At 44.1% G+C, this 25,616-nt stretch overlaps 1 protein-coding gene across 7 annotated transcripts in view; it reads left to right on the forward strand.

Annotated features, from left to right (window-relative positions):
• Positions 1–21,882, forward strand: part of LOC149350505 (DDB1- and CUL4-associated factor 11) — a 52,981-nt gene extending 31,099 nt beyond the window's left edge. For 6 of the 7 annotated variants that reach the window (XM_089579548.1, XM_089579550.1, XM_089579551.1 and 3 more), the window contains 10 exons: positions 2,774–2,817; positions 3,235–3,358; positions 5,556–5,613; positions 8,759–8,851; positions 9,915–10,007; positions 10,075–10,164; positions 10,491–10,554; positions 13,485–13,640; positions 16,469–16,575; positions 20,286–21,882. In XM_089579548.1, the coding sequence (XP_089435674.1) occupies positions 2,774–2,817; positions 3,235–3,358; positions 5,556–5,613; positions 8,759–8,851; positions 9,915–10,007; positions 10,075–10,164; positions 10,491–10,554; positions 13,485–13,640; positions 16,469–16,575; positions 20,286–20,378 (922 nt within the window). In that variant the 3' untranslated portion in view covers positions 20,379–21,882. The remainder of the gene's footprint in view (positions 1–2,773; positions 2,818–3,234; positions 3,359–5,555; positions 5,614–8,758; positions 8,852–9,914; positions 10,008–10,074; positions 10,165–10,490; positions 10,555–13,484; positions 13,641–16,468; positions 16,576–20,285) is intronic. The other variant, XM_089579549.1, reaches the window with a different exon arrangement.
• The last annotated feature ends 3,734 nt before the right edge of the window (positions 21,883–25,616 follow it).

Consider the following 25,616-nt stretch of genomic DNA (forward strand, 5'->3'; position numbering starts at 1 on the left):
TGTTCAACGGCTTCATAGTGGCACTCAGTATTCGTTCCGCACAGCCGGAATACTCGACGTAACACACCGGTGACCCACAACGCACTGAACGTATTAAATTGAGATACTGCACACTTCAATAATTGTGCACAAGGTCACAATGGAGCAAGTACAATAAAACCTTATTCATACGTTTTCAGAAAAGACTGAGCATGTTAACCATGAAGAGTGTGTTTTTTTTTTTTTTTCATGTGATTAAAGGTGCACTGAAGAGGATTCTGAACATGTCTTTTTGCCGCGGGAACTCGATCCACACGTTCCTAGCATTCTTAGAAACTGACTTGTTGCCCTGTGTGGCCGATTTCCCCAATTAAAATGAATTAACGTCCGGCTCCCGCCTTTATTTTTTAATTCTGCCTCGTACGGTGGGCGGAGTCGACCAACGCGTGGAGCGCCTTTCACCCAGTCCGTGGAGGCTTTGCTTTCGCTTTATTTTGTTTTTTAGGTTTCCATGAATAAATAGTTTCATTCGCAGGTAATATAGCCGCAAAATAAGCCCGAAGAAATAAAAATACGCGCGGACTATTTGCTACTACGGACTACTACGTATTACTCCACCGATGGCAGAGCGGCAAGCCGCCACGGGACTGGGTGAAAGGCGCTCCACGCGTTGGTCGACTCCGCCCACCGTACGAGGCAGAATTAAAAAAAAAAAAAGGCGGGAGCCAGACGTTAATTCGATTTAATTGGGGAAATCGGCCACACAGGGCAGTAAATCGCAGTTTCTAAGAAAGCTCGGAACGTGTAGATGGAGTTCCCGCGGCAAAAAGACAAGTTCAGATTCCTCTTCAGTGCACCTTTAATGCTTTTTCTAATCATTGTATTCTGCCCTTACGCGTTCTCTGTCAAGAGCCTTGTAGTTTTCGCTAATAATCTAACACAAATGAGCTAAATGTTATATTTTTTTAAAGTCCATTAGTCGAAACTGCACCAGGGCCTGTGCTGTTATGGTGACATCATTCTTGATGCAAAACAGCTGATGGAGTGTGTGGGGCTCTCATGTAGAGGTTTGCAAATAATGAAGCAGTCTGCTGTCATCACATCATTTTTGTCCATTGTCACCTGTGTACTCAGCACTCGCCTGTAGTTAATGTAAAGTACAGTCTTGCCTTTTATAGAGTTAAAATAGGAACTATAGAATAAAGTCTTTGTCGCCAGCTGATTTTTCAGACTCAGCTGCAGTTTCAAGAACATCAGGATAATTAAATACACTCCCCCTCTCAAAAATGAAAAGAAAAACCATTTCTTTTGCTAGAAAAATTGGTTAATTATTCTTTGCAAAGGCTTGCCATTTCATAATCAGGCCATGCATGGAACATTAATTGAATGCGCCGCTGAAAGCCAGGATATTCTGCCCTGGCAGGTTTCGTTCTGAAGCTTTGTGAAAGGGATGATGCCAGCTTTCACTGCTATGCACCTCCATGCCATTATCTATAGCAGGGATTCTCAAATTTTTGGGCTTTGGGGGAGCTGTTCCAGCTTTCAAAAGGTGCCGAGAAACCCCATATGCCTTGGATTCCATCCCTTTCTGCCTAACATGCATACACATGGCCTCTCAGAAAGTACCCAAATGCAATCAATAATGACTGACTGTAGAGGGACAGCAGAATGCTACAAGCAATTGCAGTGTGATTAGGCCCAAAATAGAGTGGGCAAGGAAAGATTGGGGTTTAGTTATGCATAGAATTAGGTGCGCGGGGAACCAAAAGAGCACTCTAAGGTACCTAAGGTTTCACAGGACCCTTAGAACAAGGGTTCCATTTTTAGAACCCCAGGTTTACAGTAATGTGGAAACCAGCTTAAAACTTGGTTATGGTGCTGATTGATGCCTGCAGCAGCTTGCTACTGACAATCTGGTGCTCACATAGAATCTTAAGTGATGACATCATGTGTTAGGTAATGACATCATGTGGTGACTGTCAGCGGGTACTGTTGAATCTGTACAGCAGAAATCGTGCTCTACAGTCTAATTGTGCAGGAACAGTTAACTTCTTTTGGAGGGAGTGGGGATGGGGGGTAGGGGTAGGTTAGTTGGCCTCCTGCCATCTTGTCATTTTGCTGTCATCCCCCATTTTGTCAGGGCATTTTTCGAGAGGGCAGTGAAGGTAGAACTGGAGCTGTTTGACTTTTTTCAAAAGTGATAACATTCAGTCTGTCAAGTTTGCTTCACTTAATAAACATTATAGGAAAAAAACTCAGAGTTAAGAGCAATCAAAGTCTGGAGGCCATCACTAAATGTTAATGGCAGCAAGCACCTCAAAAGTTGCGAAAAAAATTCTTTTGCCCAGGTTAGTATGTAAAGGTATAGGCGAAACCTGTTCATTTTTAATTTGTTCTCAAATGGGGTCATCCTAAGGATTCGGAGCATATTGCTTGCGCTTTATCTTTGCAAAACAAACAGATAAAAAGTTTAATTAAAAGAAAATTTAAATGGTTGTTATTTAATTTGTATTGGTTCATGAGAAATTCGAGAGGCCAACGCAGAAGCCATGCTTTGTGCGAAGTTTTAATAACTGTTGCAAAGGACTGTGGGGCACATGAGAGTTGCCATTTTCATAATAGTCTTGGAAATGCTGGTGGACATTGTGTCTACTGCTATTGCCCTTGAGGGCCTGAGCACTCTTTATTTTTTGTTACGTTATTGAGGAAAACAAGAATGCTGCCTTGAAGCTAGAATTTGTCTTTGCAGCACGCAGTCAGTATTGACACCTTTCATTTTGTGATCTGCTTACAGTCCCGATGGACTCTTCTTTGCGTATTCAAGCTGGTCCGAATATCGTAAGTGCAGCACATTCTTAAAGCAAATAGGGGGGGGGGGGGGGGGGGGGGGGGGGCATTTTATGGGCACTAAACCTGCATAATCGCCAAAACTGTTCTGAAGCACAACTGTTCGCCTGCTTTACTTCTGCATTTTTAGCACTCTTTCATGTGCACTGTACCTTAATAAGAAAAAATTCCTGCAGAAAAGTGCTGGTCAACTGTGCTCATGCCTTAATAGTTATGTGCACTGGAAAATTTTTAATTGTGCTTCATAGCAGATTTTTAGTACTCCAAAAGTTAAATATCTATGTATGGCATGCTGAAGGTGCAGGGTGTGCCCTTCCTTTTCATGCATTTTAAGGTTTATACACTGTTGTATTATCATAAAAAAAAAAAATCTAAGAGCAGCAGTATGTAATAGCATTGTTTTTTCAGTCCATCTGTGCAACGTCTATGGAGATCAGCAGGTCCATGAGTCGCTGTCACTTCGTCCCGAAGATAGAAGGTTTTGCATCTTCTCCGTGCAATTCTCATGTGATGGCAGGGACATCCTTGGAGGGTAGGTGGCCCCTGCATCATCCTTTTTCTCATTATTAGTGAAAGTTTGGAAAACTGCAATTGCTTACTTTAGTAAGAAAAAAAAAAATTGACCTGATTCAAGCAGTGAGTCACACAGTGGGTTTAATATTTTATTTGTGTAATGCTTGGCAGAAGGTAAAAAAGGCAGCTTCAAGTGGAAACATGGAATTTTCATTTGTGTCAGGATTTTTGCCATCTGGGAAAACCCAGAAAACTGGAAAATGTCAGGGTATTAGCTAGTTCTGAAAAAAAGTCAGGGAGAAGACAATTTTTGCAGTAAATCGCAAATTGTTATTGTTTTAAGCACTTAAGGTGTACACTGCACAGCTGTCGGAGCGAAACCTGGTCGTAACTGCTAGGTTTTAGAGAAAATGCTTGCATACAGGTGAAGCTTTGTCTACCTTCATGCCACATAGAGACTAACGCCCTTACCGTAAACCCAGTTAGTAGTGCGTCGATGTTACATTCCCTGTTCCACTGTACACCGCTCGAGCTCTCTCCACATTATTTGGGAGCAGTGCACTGAGTCCTAGTTTGGGAAGCTCATCATTTGTGGCAAAATCATTGTTTCCTTGAGAAGCCTTCGGGTGCCGACGGCATTTTGCTCTTCTAGTTTCAGGAGCCCTGAGTCAGCTCCAATAAAGGAAAAGCAGCCAGTATTACAAACACCTAACTGTGGTTAGGTGTCAGCACTGGAACACAGAGGGAATGGTTGTGTAAAGATTTGATGGACACACTGGTTGCGTCTCTTTGAAATGAATGTGCATGTACTGACTTGGTGAATAGCTAACTTTGTGTTTCAAGACTCATACACAGGTCCCCTCCTCTTTTCTTTTCCCCACCAATGTGTAAGCCCTGAAACTGTTTGCCTGGCAGTTTTCATTTGGCGGAAATGGCCTGAAGAGTTGAGTGGAGTAGGGAAAACAAAAACAAGGGCTAATGGGGTACAGTGCTTGGCAGCTCAAAGCACTGAGTGGCAGCAGCATGGGAGGCTGCATGTGTTAAAGTATAGGAGGCTTGGCTTCACTCGATTGTGGCGTGCACATCTGAAGCATCGCCTCATAAATAATGTTGATCTATATGATGCTTCCATATTTTAGTATGCCGTCTGTGTTTTTTAGGGGGCTTTTGGCTATTGTTTACTTGAACAGTTTTATTTTATTTATTTTTGTTTATTTGTACCTCAAAGGCCCCATTGAAGGGGTATTACATGAGGGGGTGGAATATTCAGCAGTACATTTCTTCGATGGACAATATGAATGACAATGGGTCGGTCTGATCCACGATGGCATTTGGCAGGTCATTCCAGTCCCTTGCTGTATGAACGATAAATGATGACAGATGTGTAGAAGTGCGGGCAGGGGGAGGATAGACGACCTTCCCGTGGTTTGTGCGATTGGTTATTGCATTGGTTATTGCAGTTTGTTATAATATTGCATTATAATATTGCATTACTGTAATATTATTTCTTTTAAGACTCTCTTAGTTTCAACCCCCCCCCCCCCCCCCATTGTTATATTTGTGAAAATAAGGTAAATTAGTTGTTTCTTTCAACATACTGTCGTTTCTACTGATGTCTGCAACAACAATAGTGTCAAAAAAGAGGTGATGGCTGCTAACACACAATTTTGCGAAGTATACTTAAACCCTCAATTTTTCACGGAAGTGCCTGGCATGCTCTTCAGTGTAGTGGCTATGTCGAGGAATTTCCATCTGGAGGGACACAATAACCACCAGTGCTTTGTAGCAGACAGTGCTTGTCCCAACATGGAACAGTGCAGAAGCAGTTTTACTTTCCTTGTTTTTCAATCTGCCATGGTGGCTTAGTGATTAAGATGTTCAGCTGCTGAGCCCGAGGACACAGGTAAAATCCTGGCTGCAATGGCCATGTTCAGATGGAGGCAGAATGCAAGGCAATGGGTACTGTGTGATGTCAGTCAGCGCCCAATAAAAAACCCCAGGTGGTCAAAATTAATCCGGAGCCCTCCACTGTGGTGTTCCATGTTGCTTTGGGATGTTAGATTGCGTCGCTTTTGGATGTTAAACCCCATATTCCATACTTTTCCTCCTTTTCTCATTCAAGAACATTAGATTAGCGTGTGTGTTTTTTTGGATGCTTGTCATGACAAAGCCTATGTGCGTGTTTCCTTTCTTACGGCGGCGTTCATCTCTTGCAGAGCAAATGACTCTTGTCTCTATGTATATGACAGAGAAGACCAACGTCGTTCCCTGAGGGTATGACACAGTGATTGTACTGTATATTTGTCTTGCGCCTTAACAAAGGTTTTGTGAATTAGGGTTGTTTGTTATAAGTGTAAAATAAATTCCTGCTTCAAATTCGTCATAGGCTCTACAGGTAGGACATGAATTAGCTAAATATAGGAGTAGGGGTGTGCGAATAGTCGATAATTTCGAATATTCGATCGAATAGCACGGTATTAGATATTCACTTTGAACCGAATTCTCGGTATTCGAAATTTCGAAGTATTTGTCTTGTGCGAATAGTGCTACTGGGACGCTTGCCCGCTTGCTTTATGTGGTTTCGGTTCTGAGTATTGCTGCATAGATGGCTTTTTTTTTATCGCGCTTTCAACGCTCGGGGGTCAGTCAATACGCAAATCACGATCAGGCCGGGGTGCGAACCCAGCGACAAACGAAAGAAAGGTGAGGGCGACGCGCTCTTGCGAAAGATCCTGTGTTCTGGCCGTCTTCGAACCTCTGCACTAAGGCTGCCATAAGCCGCGTCGCTGCCACCGTGTCGAGGCAGACGCAATAATGAAGGAAGAACACAGCCGACAGTCGTCTAAGCTTCAAAACAAGAAACCTCAGTTTATTGTCAGCGAACCCTTTATATACTCTGGCTGGCGGTGACGTTACCGATGAGCTCGGACGCCGCAAGTATTCGAACGCAGGCATCGCTTGGCCGCATTCTTCCCCCCCCCCCCCCCCCCCTTCCTCTTTTTTTTCCAATAGAGCTGCAGAAAAGATTATCTGATAGGACACATGCGAAGATAAACACGCAGCCCTACTGCGCTATCGCTTCACCCAATCAGGTGACGAATCATGCGTACCGAACATGGGCGACCGTTCTCGGCAGCATTGAAGCAAGCCATCATATTACCGGCGGAGGCGAGAAAAATTCAGCGGCAGCGCGGGGACTCGGTGTCGCCGAAGTGTATACTTACTTCAATGGGAAGGGCGCATTTAGCGTGTGATAACGCCAAGCTTATTGTGCACCCGTGGAGGATTACTGCTGTTAACGCTCGGCATCGGGGAGGCTGCAGACTTATACGTGACTGCCGAACTTTAGTAGAACGAAATGATCGCATCCATCTATGACTGGCGTCTTTTCTTGCTATTCTGACTGCTTGCGCATTGGTGGGAACGGAACGCCATCGTAATCAGGGCATTGAGCCGTCTTTGGTGGTGTGCCGCACTCTGTCGCCACAACTCGGGCACTCCGGTACGTTGGAGGCTCAGAGCATTCTTGGAAGCGCGATGCTAAGTGCTGCTCGGAGGTACTACCGGGGACAATTTTGCCAGGAGGCGCGAGCGCTGCGAATGACGTCTCGCTTGCGGCGCTGGAGTTTTGTACAGCCGCTTCCATTCTTGCTAGTCTGGGAATGCAACCGGAACGATGTTCCGATCCTTCAGCTTGATAAGCGAAGCAACGCTCCGGCAAACAGCAGCCGCGAGCTGTTAGTGAAATGCAAAAAAAAAAAAGCATCGTGCGACACGCCTTGTCAGAGTGACGGCATAGGCCGGGAAGAGCGCCAGTTTGCTGCACTAAACCCAAGAGAGACAGAGCAGAGCCGAAGTTTCCATAGGAGCACCCCTTGGATAGCGAAATAGACGCGCCAATCTCCGGCCGCAAGGTGATGGCGATGCATTTGAGCCATGGGCGGCGCGTCCTGAACGCTCTGTCCCCGACAGTACGGCCAACCTATCGGTGCTGTGGGAGCTTTGGATACGCGATGGTGCGATGCTGCCAGTGCTGCTAGTCCGGTCAGCCTATGTTCCATTTTAATATCTTTGGATGCAGCAGTCCCATCGGTGTAACCGAAAAGAAGGCGCAATCCAAGCCAAGAAGTGAGGATCCTAAACTATAGAAACGCAAGCAACGCAAGTGGCAAGTCGGTGCACCGAATGTGATTGCCTAGCTCAGTGTTGGACATTTGACCCATTCGACCACTGGTCACCGGTAGTGCAGAATGTCCTTTTTTTTCATTATATAGTTCTCAGTGCTCTTGCTGCAGTGTAGTGCAGGTACTCCTATGATTTCAGTTATTTTTTGTACTACTGGCACCGTTCTGTTATACTGTCATTTTTTGTATTTTATCTCTAATTTCTTATTAGAAAGCGGGCGGTATTTTTGTGTGTTACAACTTTTTATTACCAAACCGGTAAAAATTGTTCTTAACTCACTTTATGTGCTCTCTTAAAATTTTGAAGCATGGTTTTAAATAAAGCCTCAGTGCAGTATGTAATGGCATCGTGTGTTAGGAAAATAAATGGTTTTGGAAATGCCTACTGTCATTCAGCCTTTTTTTAGTGCCAGAAGTACTATTCGAACTATTCGCTTCGAAATTATTCGAAGAAAATTGCTATTCGCTTCGAAATTATTCAAAGAAAATTGCTATTCGCTTCGAATCAAAAAACCACTATTCGCACACCCCTATATAGGAGGAATAAAGAAGGAAAGAAACAATAGAGTAGTATTAGCAATAAGTAATGAATTAATAAAGCGGTGTAGTGCGGCCATGAATCAATCTCATCAGCCAAAAACAGGTCTGTATAAATGCATTTGCAGTGTTTCTGCATACGGATTTTGTTAGCTCTGGATGATACAAGTGTTTTTTGCAGCTGTGTGAGATTCATATCATCAAGATCCTACTATAGCTATACTCGAAAACATAGCAGTAGCCATTGTACAATATAGTAAATTGTAACTTCACAGTGCTCAGTCTGCGTATTCAACCATTACACACTAATTAGTGCTCACCCGGAATAGTAAACACACTACTAGCAGCTGTTATACAGTGAACGAACATGTTTTAAATCAAAAGAATGATTAAGGAAAGGCCCACGGGTTATTATGAAGTCGAAAAATGTAAGTGAATGCTATTATTTGCATCTTTTGTTATACTAATCTTTTTTTTTTTATGAATGCTGCGCAGCGTTATTCTGCAATAATATGCTGCTAAGTTTAGTTACTGAAATGCACACTCTGCGATTCCAGAAAGCATACTTTGTGTATGGACTTGTCCTTTGTTTTCAGTGGACACAGTACCAGCATTTATAATAAGCTTTCTCTACTGGGAATTGAGGTGTTACATCTGCTTGTAAATGCCTGAATCTTAAGCTTCTTTTCCATTCACAGATTCGTGCCCACGAAGGAGATGTCAATGCTGTTGCATTTGCAGACAAGACTTCGCAGATCTTGTTTAGTGGTGGAGATGATGGCTTTTGTAAGGTGGGTAGAAGGAATGAAAAAGCATGCTTAACAAGTGTAATAAAGCAGAGTTCAGAGTGAATGCCTGATACTGAAAATATTTCTGAGAATGCAGGTTGCCGTAGAGAGCATGTCTGTTGGAGAATTTGCTGATAAAGTCTTGGTTGTATTGTTATGCCTAAAGTTCCTCGAAAAAAAATGTCAGTGAACACTTTGTTGCAATCATGAAGTTGGAGCCACTTGATAAAATATTTTAGCATATGCAGTAAGCTTGTGTACATTTGTAATAAGGGAGTAATTACTCATTGGCATCCACCCGAGCGCAGCCATACGGCTACAAAGGAAAGCTATACAGCTTTCTCAGAAACTTCGTAGTTAAAGAAAAATTCGTCCTGGTCCGGGGTTCGAACCCAGGACCACCGCTACACCGGAGCAGTCGCTCTACCAATTGAGCTAACCAGGACGGCAAGCTTATGGTAGGACGAGAGCGAATTAATCAATAACTCGAAGTGGGAACTGTGTTGGTCAAATGTTTTAGGGGAATCCCCCAAGGTGGAGTAGATTTGTAATAAGGGAGTAATTACTCATTGGCATCCACCCGAGCGCAGCCATACGGCTACAAAGGAAAGCTATACAGCTTTCTCAGAAACTTCGTAGTTAAAGAAAAATTCGTCCTGGTCCGGGGTTCGAACCCAGGACCACCGCTACACCGGAGCAGTTGCTCTACCAATTGAGCTAACCAGGACGGCAACGAATTTTGAGCTAACCAGGACGAATTTTTCTTTAACTACGAAGTTTCTGAGAAAGCTGTATAGCTTTCCTTTGTAGCCGTATGGTTGTGTACATTTGTTTTATCCTGGTTTGGTGAACACAATCTCATGTACTCTGTAGCATGCACTTCATTATTATATGCTTCCCAATACCACTAGTTGATATTTCTGGTGGCTGTGTGGCTGCAAGTATTAAGAGCGGAAATTTAAAAAAAAAACATTTTTAGCTTGGAAGTGCGTTTTGCATTGCAAAAAATATTTCCCATAACCATCACTCCGTCCTGCATTATCTGTACAACATGTATTCCTTGTAGGTTTGGGACAGACGAACACTTAGTGAACAAGATCCGAAGCCTGTGGGCATTCTAGCAGGACATAGCAATGGCATTACCTTTGTGGACTCAAAGGTAAGTAGTCAAGTACCTTGAGTACTGGTACACTTATCTATACATTTTCTTTTTTTGTTATTTTCAGAATGATGCTAGATACCTCATCACGAACTCCAAAGATCAAACAATCAAGCTTTGGGATATGCGAGCTTTTTCATCAAAGGAAGGTATACAGGTATGTACTACTGGTGTTTTCTTTGGTCGTAATACATAATTCTATGTGCTGTATGTTAGACTGTTACTTTTTCATTTGAGTTCCATTGATTGCATTTTGACTGTCTCTTTCTCTGCTGTACACTTTGCTCAGGATGCCGTTTGAACCATTATTTCTATGCTTTTGCAGAAGAATTTGCTTTGGTCTTTATATTTTAGTCAACATGATGCACTTCCTTTGTACCACATACTGCTGTTGTTGTAAAGGCAGGAGCTTGAGTTTTCCTAGCTGCCTTTCTCCCTTGAAAAATTTTTGAGGCCCTGACTTGGTCATTTCATGCATTTCAGGCAACCAAGATGGCTGTAGGCTGCCAGAATTGGGACTACAGGTGGCAGCGTGTACCCAAAAAACGTGAGGGCATGTCTTTGAATTGTCTTGTAAAGCTTGGAATGCATATCTTCCAAAAATCGCAGTGCATATCTAATGATTGTCTGTACCTTCTTTTTTATTTGTATTTTAGAACATGCCTGAACAGGGATGGCTAAGAGTATGATAGCACCTTACAGGGCATCGCCTCTACCCCTCTTGCATGCAGTTGTTTACAAAATTCAGCCTTCCATGCCTTCATTTGTCAAGTGGCAGTTGCACTTGAGAAACCAGGCAAAAATCTCATCAAAACAAAGCATAGCCACAGAGTTAGGGGCAAGTACAGCCAAAGCTCGGTATATCGCACTTGGATACAACAAATTACTGGCAATATCAAACACTGTCAAAACCTCTTCTAAGAACGCATATGTTTTTTAATATATATACCAAACACGTTTGGACAAAATTTGGATAATATCGAACTCCCGACCAGCAAAGTGGTCCCCTTTCAGTGGCAGGCATCATCAGGCTTTGCTGCTCTCCACAAATGGCTGGCGGTGGTGTGATGAACGTTTGCACCTTTAATCGTCGTCATAATCATATCAGCTGGACTAAACCTACTGCGTGGCGAAGGCTTCTGCGCCATACCTCTCCAATTTAACCTTGTCCCGTGTCAGCTGTGGCCACCTTATCCCTGTAAACTTCCTTATCATCCGCCCACTTAACTTCCTGCCACCTCCTGCTACACTTTCCTTCTCTCAGAATGCACTCCATTACCCTCAGTGACCATCTGTTATCTTGCCTTCTCATTACATGCCCTGCTCATGCCCATTTCTTCTTGATTACGGCTAGAATATCATGGACTCCCATATTTCCCAGACTCCATTCTGCTCTCTTCCTGTCTATTAATGTTGCAACTGTCATTTTCCTTTCTATAGCTCACTGCGTTGTCTTCAATTTAAGTTAAACTCTTTCTGTTATCCTCCACATTTCTACCCCATAGATGAGTACCAGTAGAGTACAGCTGCCATGTACTTTTCTGTTGAGGGATACGGGTAAATTGCCATTCGTGATCTGAGAGTACCCGCCAAATGCGCCGCTTCATCCTATTCTTATTCTTCTATGCTACATCTAATCTCACAAGTTGTTTGCTGTGCTGGGAAGGCTGTGGCAATCTGAGCCAATCAGAATGGCGTGTTCCTCCATGCCCCTCACCACACAAATGGTGGCACAGTCACTGGGAAGGAAATACTAGCACCATTGTCCAGCTGCTGCATGCAGGGAACTCTGTCTTCTTGGTGGACACCATGTTTACTAATGGTAGCAGGCCTCCGCAGTGCAGACTTTCTCTGCTGTTTTAACCAGTGAATGAAAAGCACACTGTGATTTCAAAACATCATCCTGTACTACCTTTTCAATTACTGCAATAATTCTTCGAAAAATAGTAGTCACGACAGTGCTGGAATATTTGAGGGTCCATTTGTTGTCTTCCTTGGCCCTGATTGGACAAAAAAAGCTCTACCTTTCACAGTGCTAGAAACTACTTGTGAGATGGCGTATAATTATTTCACTTTCATGGTCCATACCTGTGGCCACTACCTGCCGTCAGATGTATTCTCTTGCCACCTCCAGCATGTCACTACCTATCGTAAACTGCTGTTTCCTTTTGAGACGTTGAACATTACTTTAGTTGTCTGCATATTAATTTTTAGACCCACCATTTTTCTTTGCCTGTCTAGGTCATTGTTCATGCTGTGCAATTGTCTCCTGAGTTTCTTAAAGTAGTATAGCAATGTTATCAGTGAATCGCAGATTACTTGGGTATTCTTCATTTTTGAAAGAAAAGGTATGTTTCGTTGTTGAGTCTTTGAATTGAAACTTCTTACCTTGTCAGACCAAAACTATTCTTATTTTTTCCAAAAAACAATTCTTGTGTTTCTAAAAATGAGGGCACGTGGATATAGCTGCATTTGTTGTAATGTAATCTTAAGTCAACCACCCATATTATTGAGTGACTATGGTGCTTTCAAATATTAAGGTTTTACATTTTCCCATCATTGCAACTTTTGTCACGAAGGGCTGATTACTAGTGCTATGAAGGTGAAACACACTGTACTATGATGTCACATGCCATGTACTAGTCATGAGAATCTGCTCAGCCTCACTTAATTCACGAAATCAGCATCTCTGTGTTCCTGAGCCACATGCTATGCGCTTTTCTGGGTGTGGATTAAATTAGTTACCGCCTTGATGCAGGGATACTTGTGTTATTTGAGGGGGTGTTTAAATTAAATACACAGGCGTTTAGATTCTGGATTTGGCATATAAATTCAAGTGGCTAGCAGCCGGACTATTTTGCAGGGTGTGGGGGTATAAATTGAGGAGGAAAACCTAGTGCGTGTTAGGTACAACCTTCAGCATTACCCTATTTCACATGCACAAAGCATATGGCTGAGGTGTTGTTCTTGGTGTGATGTTATTTAGGGCTTAAAAATGGCACTTCACCTTTTCTCTTTTGTAGCGTAAAGCTACACTATGCGGGTCAGAGCAGAGTTTCGCGTGAGTGTGCGCCGCCCGTTATGTGCATGCGCGAGAGGCGCGTGACGTCACAAGAGGCACAGGTGTGTCGCCTCCTCGCCACTGCCGGCGTGCGCTTCCGACAGTTGCGCCGTGCACTACTGCACAAGCGCGAGGAGGGTGCGCCGTGTGTATATGATGCGCGCTGTGGAGAAAAGACGGTTGCGCTCAACATGGAAGCTAAGGAGAGTTGAGCCGCTGCCAAATGGCGCAGAAGACTGGACAATTTAAATTTTAATTTAAATTAAAGGTTGTCGCCTGGCAGTTGACCTTCGAGCAGCGGAAGAGCGGTCGACCATGGCGAAACACGTGGCCGAAACGCCAGAGCGCTTTACGCTACGTATATCCAGGCATAGCAGAGCTAAGCCACTGCCAAGTTTTTTTCTTTTTCTTTTCAGTTCTTGATGTCTGTGAGAAGCTTCCAGGTGACACATCTCTGATGACCTACCAAGGCCATACGGTCTTGCAGACACTGATCCGATGTCACTTTTCACCTGTTGCCACAACGGGGCAGCAGTTCATCTACACCGGCTGTGCTTCTGGCCGAGTGGTTGGTGAGTAAAACTACAGCTGACACATTTTAATGCTGTTTTGAAGTGCCATATGGGACCCCTGGCAAATAGCACTAAGTAATAAAATTTTTTTAAAATCAAAACAGTGCAACAAGGTTTCTCCTGTTTCGGTACTCGAGAAGTGATAGCTGCACTGACATGAAGATAAATCAGGATGGGAATTCTTCCCTCTCGACAAAGGAAATTACAACTTAAAACTCCTGTATGAAGTACCGTACTTACTCGCATAATGATCGCACTTTTTTTCCCCAAAAAATGACGCAGATTTAGGGGTGTGATCATTACGCGGGGTAAATTTTTTACAAAAAGTTTTTGAGCACCGAAAACGCAAACAAGTTGCAGGCAGACAACCCTTATTACACGGGCATGCTACCCACGGCTACGCCGCTAAACGCGGTTATTGCGAACCGAGCTCGACGACCTCGGCTTACGTCGTTAACTGAAGAGGTAGAGTGCGAAAAGCGCACAAGCTGGCCCGTTTCAAGAATCTACTTTCTTCATACTAAATCACGTTCCAAGAGCAACGCATCAAAATAGGCAGTGTGTATAGTGCTGCGCGGCGGCGCTTTTATGCAGCCTTCGATCTCGTCTGATGGCGCAGCAACAGCGTACAACAGCAACGTCCCGCGGCGCTCAAGCTACGCATTTTACCGCCGTTACGCCGAAAATTGTCCGGTCCCTGCCGCATCGTTGATGTACTTAGGTGACACGTTTGCAACGCTCGGAGCACCGGATTCTGCGCGCTTACCGCAATGGTGCCACCCGCGAGCACGGTGGGCGACAGCGCTCTGTACTCTCTAGTCGTCGCTAGGTCTAACTTGTTTCGTATCGAAGCCACAGTGGACGGAGCTTTTGAATTGACCAATGCTATAATGAATGGTCTACTTATGGCACTGCCTTACTGACAACCTAATTGTTTCATATTGAAAGAAATATATACGATCGATTTCGGCGACGCCTTAGCAGCGGAGCTAGCGTGCAAGCAGATCGGGTCAGTCGCGCGGCTGCGAACGTAAAACTAGCTTGTATCGCAATTATTACTTTTACCAGCAACTCAGCACAGGTCAACGATCCTCAAGGAGGATTCATTTTTGACATTCCCTTATCCTAGGGCTTATTATTTACGAGAACAAGAAAGTTAAGCCGGATCACTGCGTCACTTCGTTCGTTGCACCGCTACCCAGAATGTTGGCGAGCCTTGTGACAACGGTGAACCGTGATTCGAGATAACCGCGGTTAAGTTTGGTATCCGTGGTTAAGCATAAGCGCATTTAGACTGCCCGTGTGACCACAGGTCAACCAACAGGCGGCTGCCACTGTAATGCTGACAGAGCTAGATGGTCATTTGCACGTGCCATCTGTCAGATAGATGGCAAGCATACGATCATCGTCGGCTAGACTCGACATCGTCGACAAATTGTAGCGGCTAGTTAGGGGTCCGATCATTACACGGGGAATAAAAAAAATAAAATTTGGGGGTGCGATCATTATGCGAGTAAATACAGTATATCACAACAAAACGTGCATTTGAAAGGAAATATACTTACACAGGCCATATCATGTCTCTGCTCATAGTGATCATTGTTTCAAGATTTTGGAATGCCATGCCGGAGCTAAAATGTATGCCAATCCCTTTTTTGTTCATTCCATCAGTGAATGGAATTGGCCTTCAGGTCAGCCTGTGTGCTATATAAATGATATTGTTTTTGTTTTGTTTTTTTAATCTGTAATCTTTCTGCTGTAGCACCCTCGGGCTAAGCAGGGTAATCATTGAATAAAGAATAACAAATAAGAGCGGTGCTACCATAAAATTGTGTATTAGGGAGATGGCATTGCATCTCAGATACAACAAACATCTGTGGCTACAGAGCTGTTACAGCGAATGAGGAGGTGCTGTAAACTCCACCCCGGAGAAAAAAAAACACCGCTTCTTGCAGGAGCGGGGAGCGACGAGCGTCCAGCCTCCTGATCATCCCCTTCCTAAGCAAATAACGCGGTGACCCAAAAATGCAAAAACAATAAAAATAAGAAAAATAGGCCTTATTGAATGCTCTGAAAGCTTTTTTCAAATGTGGCCTTCAAAAACTAATTTTTATTTGACGAGTGTGCCGCGTGGCTTAAGTTTAGAGGGCGCATGGAGTTGACAGGCGACCTGTTCGCCGAACGCCTTGTTGAGTCAGACCATGACGTGGCAAAAGAAAAAAAAATATAAAGATCCCTCTCATGATCGACAACTGTGCGGCGCACCATGTGCTGCCTGCCCTTACTGCGATGGCCACGCTCTTCTGCCACCGAATGCAATGAGCATGACCAGTCACTTGAGACAGGCATGTCTCACATGCTGAAAGTTTCCTTTCAGTGGCGTGTCACCGGCGCATTCTTATACTAGCAATAGACCGACCAAGTGCCATGATGTTCCTTATTGAATTTCTCTGCTCCCCACTGTGGAATGTATATACTTCTTTTAAAGTGTATATAGTTTGCCTGGAAGCTTTGCTGCCAATTTTACTGTGTAAAGATGCACGAGGTTTCTTTTTTTGAAATTTTTACTTTGAAGGAATGTGCTGGTGGGCTGGTTTATGTAACGGCAACAAAATGTCTGTACTTCAGTAGATTGCATGCTAACACAATGGAAAATAAAGATGATGCCAGTGAAGTGTGATGGGAGGAGAGTCATTGTGATACTAGCCTTTGAGAAGAAATCTCTGCCATTACTGGAACATATCTTTTTTGTTGGTGTGTGCCTGTGTTCACACATGCAGAAAGCTGAATTCAAATTTATGTTTATTACTCTTTTTGCTCCTTTTCAGTCTACGACCTTCTGACTGGAAAAGTAGCCACTGCTTTGACTGGCCACAGGTCTTGTGTGAGAGATGTTTCATGGCATCCTTATCTGCCTATGCTGGTTAGCTCATCGGTAAGTGCTTTGTATATGTGTGCACATGTGTGTGTGTGACTGGGAGGTTCAGTCTCAGAGCAATAGTTTAGAACATTGTTGCTTCCGTGACTTGACATTTTGCAACTCCATCTGCCACTCTGCCATCTAACCCGTCACATAGCAGTTTTTTTTTGTACTCGCACCACCGACCATGCTCTACAACTACTAATGCTGCATTCCTCGTGGTCTGCCAGCATAGTGCCACGTTCTGTGTGCAGTAACCTCTGCTGCATTTACAGAGTAGAGCCTCTTTTTCATGTTGTCAGTCTCTTCCTCACTCGTGGAAAGCGTCTAACCGGTCTCAGTGGTCAGGCCTGTGATGTAGCAGAGGATGCTAAGAGTCACTGAATCCAGGCCATCGTTCGAAACTGGCCTTGGCAACTTTTATTCCAAGAGAAAGAAAGCGTGGCATGGAGCAATGGGAAGCCAGGTAGAGAAATGAGATTTCTTAAGAAGTTTGCTAGTATAGGGTGACCATGACTGGTACAGGACTGGGATAAACAGAGCGCGTTAGGAGCATTAGGACTACTTGCAGTGGAGGTAGTTTGCCTGATGATGATGATGGTGATGACTGATTGCACAGTGCACTGGTGGTAATTAAGGTGCGAGTAGAGCTTCCAGCAGTGTTCTCAAGCTGTACCCAACTATAGAGCTTTATGTCCATGCTATCACTATTACCGTATTTACTTGCATAATGAACCCACCCTCATCTTTTGTAGTTGAGGGTTTACTTTTTTTTTAAGTGTTAGCTTTCTTAGTGCTTTCCTCATTTCACACTAGGATGCTGTGTGCTGATAACATCACGACATACGCGTTTGTCTTTTGACGAGAGCTCATGGGGGGGTGCCGTGTGTGGCGAACTTGGCAGAGCACCAGGATAGTATGTACATTTGACGGAGGTTCTGGCAGGTTGCTCGCCATGCTGCTTCACGCCCAACTGTGCCTGTGTATGCTTAGAAAGCCAGCGATGCGCTCGAGCATCAGAAAGGAGCATAGCAGTTTACACCAGAATGCTACAAGACATCCGTCACATTGAAATGCTGTGGAGGAAGCAGGGCTTTCAGACTCCCAAGCAATTTGGCAAGCTTGAGTTCAGGAGTTAGAATGCTTAACACCTCTCACACCACAGCTAGCTCTTAAACATTTGCGTTACATACTCGTAACCATCCTGTGAGTTTAACCTCACGTAAAAAGCAGGCACCTGACCATTAGGGCTGGTGTTCAGTATGTTCACTTATCTCGCCGTGGTTAGCCGGCATTTTCGACTACTACCACAAAATCATCGGATCACGCCATGATACAGCAAAGCAAGTTTGATGCCAGTGATGCTGAACACTTGTGACATGAACGTGGCTGACTATGTGCTTTCATTGAAGGTGAATGGACGGCCAAGCAGGCGGGTGAACGTATATGAAATTTCGGCTGTCGCAAAAAAAATCTGACAAAACTTTTTTTTCCCACATAATAAACCCTCCTCCCAAATTGATGTCAACTTTCCTGGAAAAAAAGTGGGTTCATTATGTGAGTAAATGCGGTATACAGGGACTAGGCCGTGCTAAAGGAAACTGCTTCTTTGCATGTTTGTTGTAGCATTGGTCACCTTGCTGAAAGCATTGATTTGGAACATTTGTGGTAACTCCTGAGGACCTTCTTCGAGCTAATTATTTTGGTGCCAGAAAGCACATGCTGCAGCCTTGCTTAGGAACGAGGATTGCGAGCAAGCTTGACTTCAAATAAAGCATACACAGCTCCAAAAGGAAAGAAATGTGAAAATTCACATTTGAGTGGACTGAAGAAAGTGGAGTTTCTGAATTTTTTCTTTGACTTTTTTTTCAGTCAAATTGCTCATTTGATAACTAGTTAGTTATTTGGCTTCTCACTGCTTTCTCACCACATGGTTTAGCTTAGCATTTGCTTATGTTAACCACTGCTTTCATGAAGTGTCATGTGGCAAGCATCACTGTTAAGCTGGTTTACCTGTTCTTTCAACCAGTATTGTACACTTCCATTCACATAATCTCCTTGCACCACGTTCAAAATGATGTACTGATAACCAGTCTAATGAGGAGGAGAAGGCACTCTTTAATAACCACCAGAGAGGCTAGCCTGCTAATCTATCTTGCAGGCTACTCCAGATGAGAGTAATAATGAGGAGCTAAAGTGCACTCACATAAAACTTGTGCACACACATGCTCACGCATGATTATCACAGGATACATATAAGACCCGTGTAGTTAAAAAATTTCAACAGGCCATTCATAACACACTGCCGAAGCTGCATCATGCCAAGCTTCAAGTTCATTCACCAGGCTGAGGGTGCAGTCCTGTCAGGGACGTGATGCAGTTTGAGTAGCTTCCTCGCACTTCTCTAGTGCACAGCACATCATTTATGGAAGTAGGCTAAGAGGATGTTAAGTAAAGCTTTGATGTGTTTTTTTTTTTTTTGCTTGAATAGGTAATGCTGCCTAGATGAGCCCATCCTACTACATTCAAAGTGAAGAGCTTGAGAGCAGTGTTGTGCAGTCTAGACATTGACAGTGCTTTAGCTGAAGATCTGATCAGCTGATTCTCAAGCACATAGCAGCTGAAAACTGATATGCACCTGCAGGTTTTTTCACAGATTGCAGAAAGCTCAAAATGTACAGATGCAAGTAGCATAAAAGCACGCACACAAATTCATGCTGATGTAGTCCAGTTACACGCTTGCGGCTGTTATAAAAACTGGAGACATGCTCCATCGTGTGTGCATATTGCCCCCTTTTTTTTTCCTTCATCAGAAAGCTAGATAGCTGTACAGGCCAAAGTGCTGATCTGGCATGTGTCATGATTTTTGAAAATTAAAGGCACTGCTCTTGAAATTGTTTCTGTGCTGGTTGTGAGTGCAACTGCGTGTGCTTCCAATTCTATGAAGCAGCCACAGGTGCGCAGTCAGCCCGCATCAGCACACTCTGATTTGTTCCCTTTCATATTGCTTGCACTGGTGCTAAAGTACTGAGGAGTACTTGATAGTCAGGTCTGCATAGCTTGAGCAGGGCCTGCCACTTGCCACATACACTAGCAAAAGGAGGAAAGTAGTGCACTGGTCTCTTGTTTTTCCTTCTTGCCCAGTGAAATGATCAAGATCTTTTTATCTTATTTGCAGTTAATGCCGCCACTCCACTGAAGGCTTTTGTCTGGTCATAAGCATAGCTTTTATTAGGCTTTCACCTTGCTGTGGTCATATTTTTTAGGATTGCTACAGACCTGGCTAGTGGTTCACTGAGCCCTGTTAGCACTCTGGTATCTTAGTGTAAATCTGGGATATTCTGTTATAAATAGTGGACACCTTATTAGGTAAAGTTATTCCTTCTTTTTTTTTTTTTTTGGTTCTTGTAGCTTTCCAGGCTGGTGTTTTAAGATGCTTATCGTTTTCCAAGGAAGATTTCAAAATTCAGCCTGCATGTAGTGTATCAAAATGAATAATGGCTTTTCATAATGGGGTTTTCATTTCAGCTTTCGAGGTGCAACATAATGTACCTTTAAATTGTTTTATCACTCTGCGACTATCTATAGAAATGTTGGTAGTTTTTTTATTATTGTTGCTTCTTTTGTCTCCAGAGTTCTGCATGGGCTGGACATTAATTCAGCCGAGTGTCGTGATGTGTTCGTCTTGTATGATAATGCATTAATCAAGGTGATTTTGGTTTCAGTGGGATGGTTCCATTACCAAATGGGTCTACAGCAGTGAGCCAGAGAGCAAGCTAGGAGCAAAGGAGAGGCTCCTGGTAGAAGATACCGAGTAATGAGGTTCCTGTTCCAGCCCACACATTGGAGAGCTTTGTACTGAAGGAGCCAACATATGCCTTACCGAAATGCACTGATGTCAGGATTTTTTTTTTTTTTTTACTGGGACCTGATGTTTTGTATATTTGCTTGCTGTTTTCTGCAAGATGCGGATGTGAACTGGGGTGTGTGTGGCACAGTGCAGATGTTTAGCCATATTAATGGACATCATCATAAAGCAAGGTCATGGGATGGCAAGGCTTGCAAAGTTTTTGACATGTCATGGTACCACAGCTTTTCATTTTCCATTAGAGCAGCTATCTAAATTTCTGTTAACAACACTGTGTCAAGAGGGCCTTAATTTCTGACCGGTGTGTGACTTCCTGCTTGGCCCTGCTGGGGGCTGTATCTTCAAACTTGCTTATGTCAACTGCACTGGCCTGTTGTCATACCTTGGAAGACAAAAAGGTTTCAACCACTAATTGATGATGGGAGGAACAACTGCTGACATGGTGGCCTCCACTTTCTTCTTACTAGGCCTTAGGAGTATGACAACTGTTTGAGGGATTCTTCTTGATGTAAAATTAAATGTGGTATGTGTTGTTAAATTTTGCCAAATATTTTGGATACTGCAAATATTTCCGGGGTAGTAGGTGCATTTTAAATTGTTTTGGATATGTTGGTTCTTTCACTCTGGCAAAATTTTCATTACATTTGTTCAGTTCCAAAACATCTTGCACAACATTAGATTACCTTTGTACAAGTTTTCACTGTGATGTTGTCATTTTTTGTTTAAAATTTTTGCTTGACAGCATAGTTTGCATAGTGTGCTGCTTAACAGCCATTTTTAAACCACTGGTTTTCATTAGGAAACTATGCTTTTCCTTATAAAAAAACATTATCTTCCATTTCATGTGGCTGGCTGCTGCTAGGCTTCCTGTTTTCTATATTTTTTTTCACATAGCATTGGGTATTTCCTTCTAGAGGGAACTACTGATTGAAAGCCAAGGTTAGGTGCTGCAGTTGTATGCATAAAATTATTAGATTGTATTAAGCCAGCAGTGTAATCAGCAACTAGAATTGCTTTCATAATTGTCTCCATGAACAAAGTTGCAAATGCATTATTGTAGTGTTTCACTGTGTTGTCTTTTTTTGACATGCCTTTTGGCTATCCAATAACTTTTGAGCACCTTTGGTGCAGAGCAGTAGCCTGACTGGTGGCTTTGCCCATTAGGAAGGGTCAAGTAAAATCTGTGTAGACCCCTTTTTCATGAATTCAAATGTTATTGGCCATTCATGGTTTCTGTATTTTTTGTGCTTTAGTGATTTTGCTTGTTGTTATCTCTCATCAGTGCAATTCATCCAAGCCATTGGCATCTCTAGTGTGTTTTGGATGTAAAATGTGTTTGTGTAATTCGACGCCACCGGCGCTCTCTGGTCTGTTTTGGATTTAAAGTGTGTTGTGTGCGCAATTTTTTTGTTAGCTTATGTCTTGTGTGGAAAATAAAAGTTGCATGCCCCGCATTCAGCGTGTTTGCATTGTGTGGCTTGTAATAAGGGAGTAATTACTCAATGACATCCACCCGAGCACAGCCATACGGCTACAAAGGAAAGCTAAACAGCCTTCTCAGAAACTTCGAAGTTCAAGAAAAATTCGTCCTGGTCCGGGCTTCGAACCCGGGACCACCGCTTCACCGGAGCAGTCGCTCTAGACATTTGACCAAAATTGGGTGGCTTAAAACAAAAGTTTGCATCTTCCATGTTTGCTGGACAAAATTGCTGCTTTCATGCGCACGCGCACGCACGCACGCACGCATGCACGTCAGAGTGTTGCACAGAGAAAGCTTGCCGTAAATGGTGTGGTACGGTGTTTCTTTAACATGTACTGAAGAGTGCATGGGAGTATGGCAACACAATTTCCACATCAGAACAGCTATAAATTGTACCACCGAAATGCTGCATCCACCTGTTCTGCAGTACTGTGTCGCTGATTAGCTACTGGTCATCAGGTGGCTGCATAGCATTCAAAAGTGTGATGGCCTGAGCAGCAATTGAATTGTGGATTATGGAAGAGAGGAATTTTCCTCTATGGTATATCCACTTTCGTTGTCACTGTGTGAATGGGGCATGAAATTATTTTTCACTAATAGCAGTTTCTATTCAGATTTACATCATCATAATGCAAAAAGTGAGCTTTGTGATTTGTGCACTCCAGTTCGTACAAGGCGCTACAACCGCCGCTACAACATCCTAAACTATTTCATTAAAATATTTTCACCACCACCACTACTGTTGAATCTGATCTCCATGATCAAATTGCTATCACCCCGTCTCGCCTCTTTCTCTATCGCTATCGATCGGACCCTTCCTGTCCCAACTGCCCCTGTATCTATGCGGACCTTGCCCATTGCCTCTTCTATTGCCCGGCTGCTCAGCAGTCGGGTTCCTATCCCCCACCTTCTTTATCCATCACCACCTGGCTCGACTGGCTTGGCGCTGAAGGGGAGGAAAAACAGCGACTTCTGGTCGCCCAGGCGGTCGACATGCTCGGCCTGTAAATTTTGGCCGAATAAAGGTCTTATACTACTCTGGCTTATGGATGTGTAGTGCAGCACACGAATGTGACACTGGCACAGGATACCTGCAAGTACATGCGTGCTAGCGCACTTTAAACACAAATTAGCCTATATCGGAGTAAAAAGGGAATAAGCTTTTGCCAAAAAAACTGTGCGAAGACAACGGGACACGAAGAGGCACAAAGATGCACATACAAAGCGCAGAACTTCCAAGTGACTTTATTTAGCGAAAACTGGGCACTTATATATGTTACCAACATGACGATCAAGGTATACACAGGTATGCACAGGGCAAATACAGTATCAACAGTGACAGGAGAGTGATTAGGGCTGATTGAAAGCCAGTATGTGCCCACCTAAGAACTCTTTGTCTTGATAGAGATAAGGAAGGGGAGCTCGCCCTTTTTGGAGATGAAGTAAGTCTTGATAACTTCTCTTTCAGTTTTTGTTTCTCCCTTAGCAAGGAATTGTTTTTTCCAGGTAAGGAAAACAGGTTTTGGTTTGGTTTATTGTGGTTTAATGTCCCGAAGCAACTCTGGGTATGAGGGACGCCGTAGTGAAGGGCTCCGGAAATTTCGACCACCTGGGGTTCTTTAATGTGCACTGACATCGCACAGTACACGGGCCTCTAGAATTTCGCCTTCATCGAAATTCAGCCGCCGTGGCCGGGATCGAACCCGCGTCTTTCGGGTCAGCAGCCGAGTGCCGTAGGTAAGGAAAACAATTTCTGCTGTCACAGCTCTTACAGTGCAGGGGTAGGGAGGTGCATAGAGATCGCCTGTGCTCCAGAGCGCGCTCATTAAAACAATGGCCAGTTTGTACGTAGGACTGTCCGCACGAGAGGCATTTCGTAGGTAACTCCAGAAACACATTTTGTTAACTTCCTCTCGTGGTTCTTCTTGCAAGTTGTGGGTTCCTTTTTTCCTCACTCCGTAATGGACATACTTTTTTCAGTTCGTAGGGCACTGAAAAAAAAGATGCGAATCCCATACCTTTCCGCAACCTCCTTCATATGTTGTGAGAAAGACGAAAATGCAGCATGACAAATGGTGGCTTGGATTCTGAGCGTGGTTCTTTAACTGACGTTTTTAGCCTTTGAAGCTGGCTTGCTGGCTTTCACAAGTGCTGTGAAACCAAGGGACACGGGATTTTTTTTTTAATTTTATTTATTTTGTGGTGTTGATCAATTTAGAATATTACTGAATATGTTATCGCTTAAAGCTAATTGACTTGAAAAGCAGAAAGAACAACCACACGCTGCCGGTGAGATCCGAACCCACGACCTCCGAATTACGCGTCCAGTGCTCTACCTCTGAGCTACGGCGCGACGGCTGTCAAATCTGCTTTCGGGGGTATTTATGTTGACAAATAACCTAACCTTGAGAGTGTTCATCAGCGCCACCCACGTTTGTAAGCGGCGGACGTAGCACGTCCTGTGTTACCGCCGGTGTGACGTGGAACGTCATCGAACGGCGAGGGTGGAAGCTGTGTGAGACCCCTCTTACGCTTCCTATGGCGTCAAGGCTGCCAGAACCGAGGCCCTCGCTAAGCAATTAAGCAAACAAGAGGAGGGGAAATGAGGGGCTCATTATAAATATGAGAAAAGCCAACAGCCTCAGAAACCAAGGGACACAGGGGATTTTAAGGCGGAAGCCTTTAATGCCTCATCGTTGGAAGCAGGAGTTGTCGACAGAAACGTCACGCTTTTCAATTGGTCGAAATGGTCGTGACGTCATAGTGCGCGAATTTCAAACGGGGCCAATTGTACTTAATTTGGCTAGTAACCATGCAACCAATTAAATGGGTCGTATAGTGATGCTCCAACTAAGTGGGACTAAGTTTAGTTCATTGCTTAATTAACGAATTAGCCTAATTAAGCTTTCTAGTCAGACCAGATAAATAAATAAAACCGAGAAGGAATTTGGTCGAGTACGGGAATCGAACCAGGGTCTCCGGAGTGCGAGACGAGCACGGTAACCACTCCGCCATGCCAACTCGATGGTTTGGAATGAACAAAGGTGCGTCTAGTTAATGCGATGTCTTCGTTCACTCCCATCTTCCTCCCTTCCCTTAAGGCGAGGTTCAGGTGTCCACCGAGATATGCGAGACAGATACATTTCCTTTCCTCAAAAACTAATTTACCGACAAGCAAGATGTAGAGGCTCCATGGGCGTCCGGAGGGGGGGGCAAGGGGGGGCGGCTGCACCCCCCTGGAAAATCACTCACTCGAACCGTGAGTGATGGCCGCACGCCAGGGGCGGTGGTGCGCTCAGCCAAAAGGGTAAAAGCAGCCCCGCTTCCACGCTTTGGGTCACATCTGCGAAATGCCGCGTCCGGGAGCGCGTCGTTCCACCGTTTTCAAACCACGCCATCGTTAGCTCTACTGAAGGGCGACCTGCTGCAGAAATACAGCGGCACCGGCGAGCATGTGTTTCGAGCCGTCTTGAGATGGGTGTCTAGAGAGATAGCGACACGGAGGCAGACAGTGCACGGGGCATCTTGTTTTCGCCTATCGTTACGCCGGTCACCGATGAATTCTTCAGGAGGGAAGGACAAATCAGCCGTGTCCACCCCCGCTTTGTCGGGCTGCTCAGGGGCAAGCGGGCGATGAGTTGGCGCCGCCGCCGCTCGCTCTCTCCTCCGATCCACGGGAGAGTGCAGTTCGGTAGAAGCGCCGCTTTC

The sequence above is a fragment of the Amblyomma mixtum genome, chromosome 3 (genome assembly GCF_055824585.1).
Source record: "Amblyomma mixtum isolate Tamu chromosome 3, ASM5582458v1, whole genome shotgun sequence".
NCBI classification, from domain to species: domain Eukaryota; kingdom Metazoa; phylum Arthropoda; class Arachnida; order Ixodida; family Ixodidae; genus Amblyomma; species Amblyomma mixtum.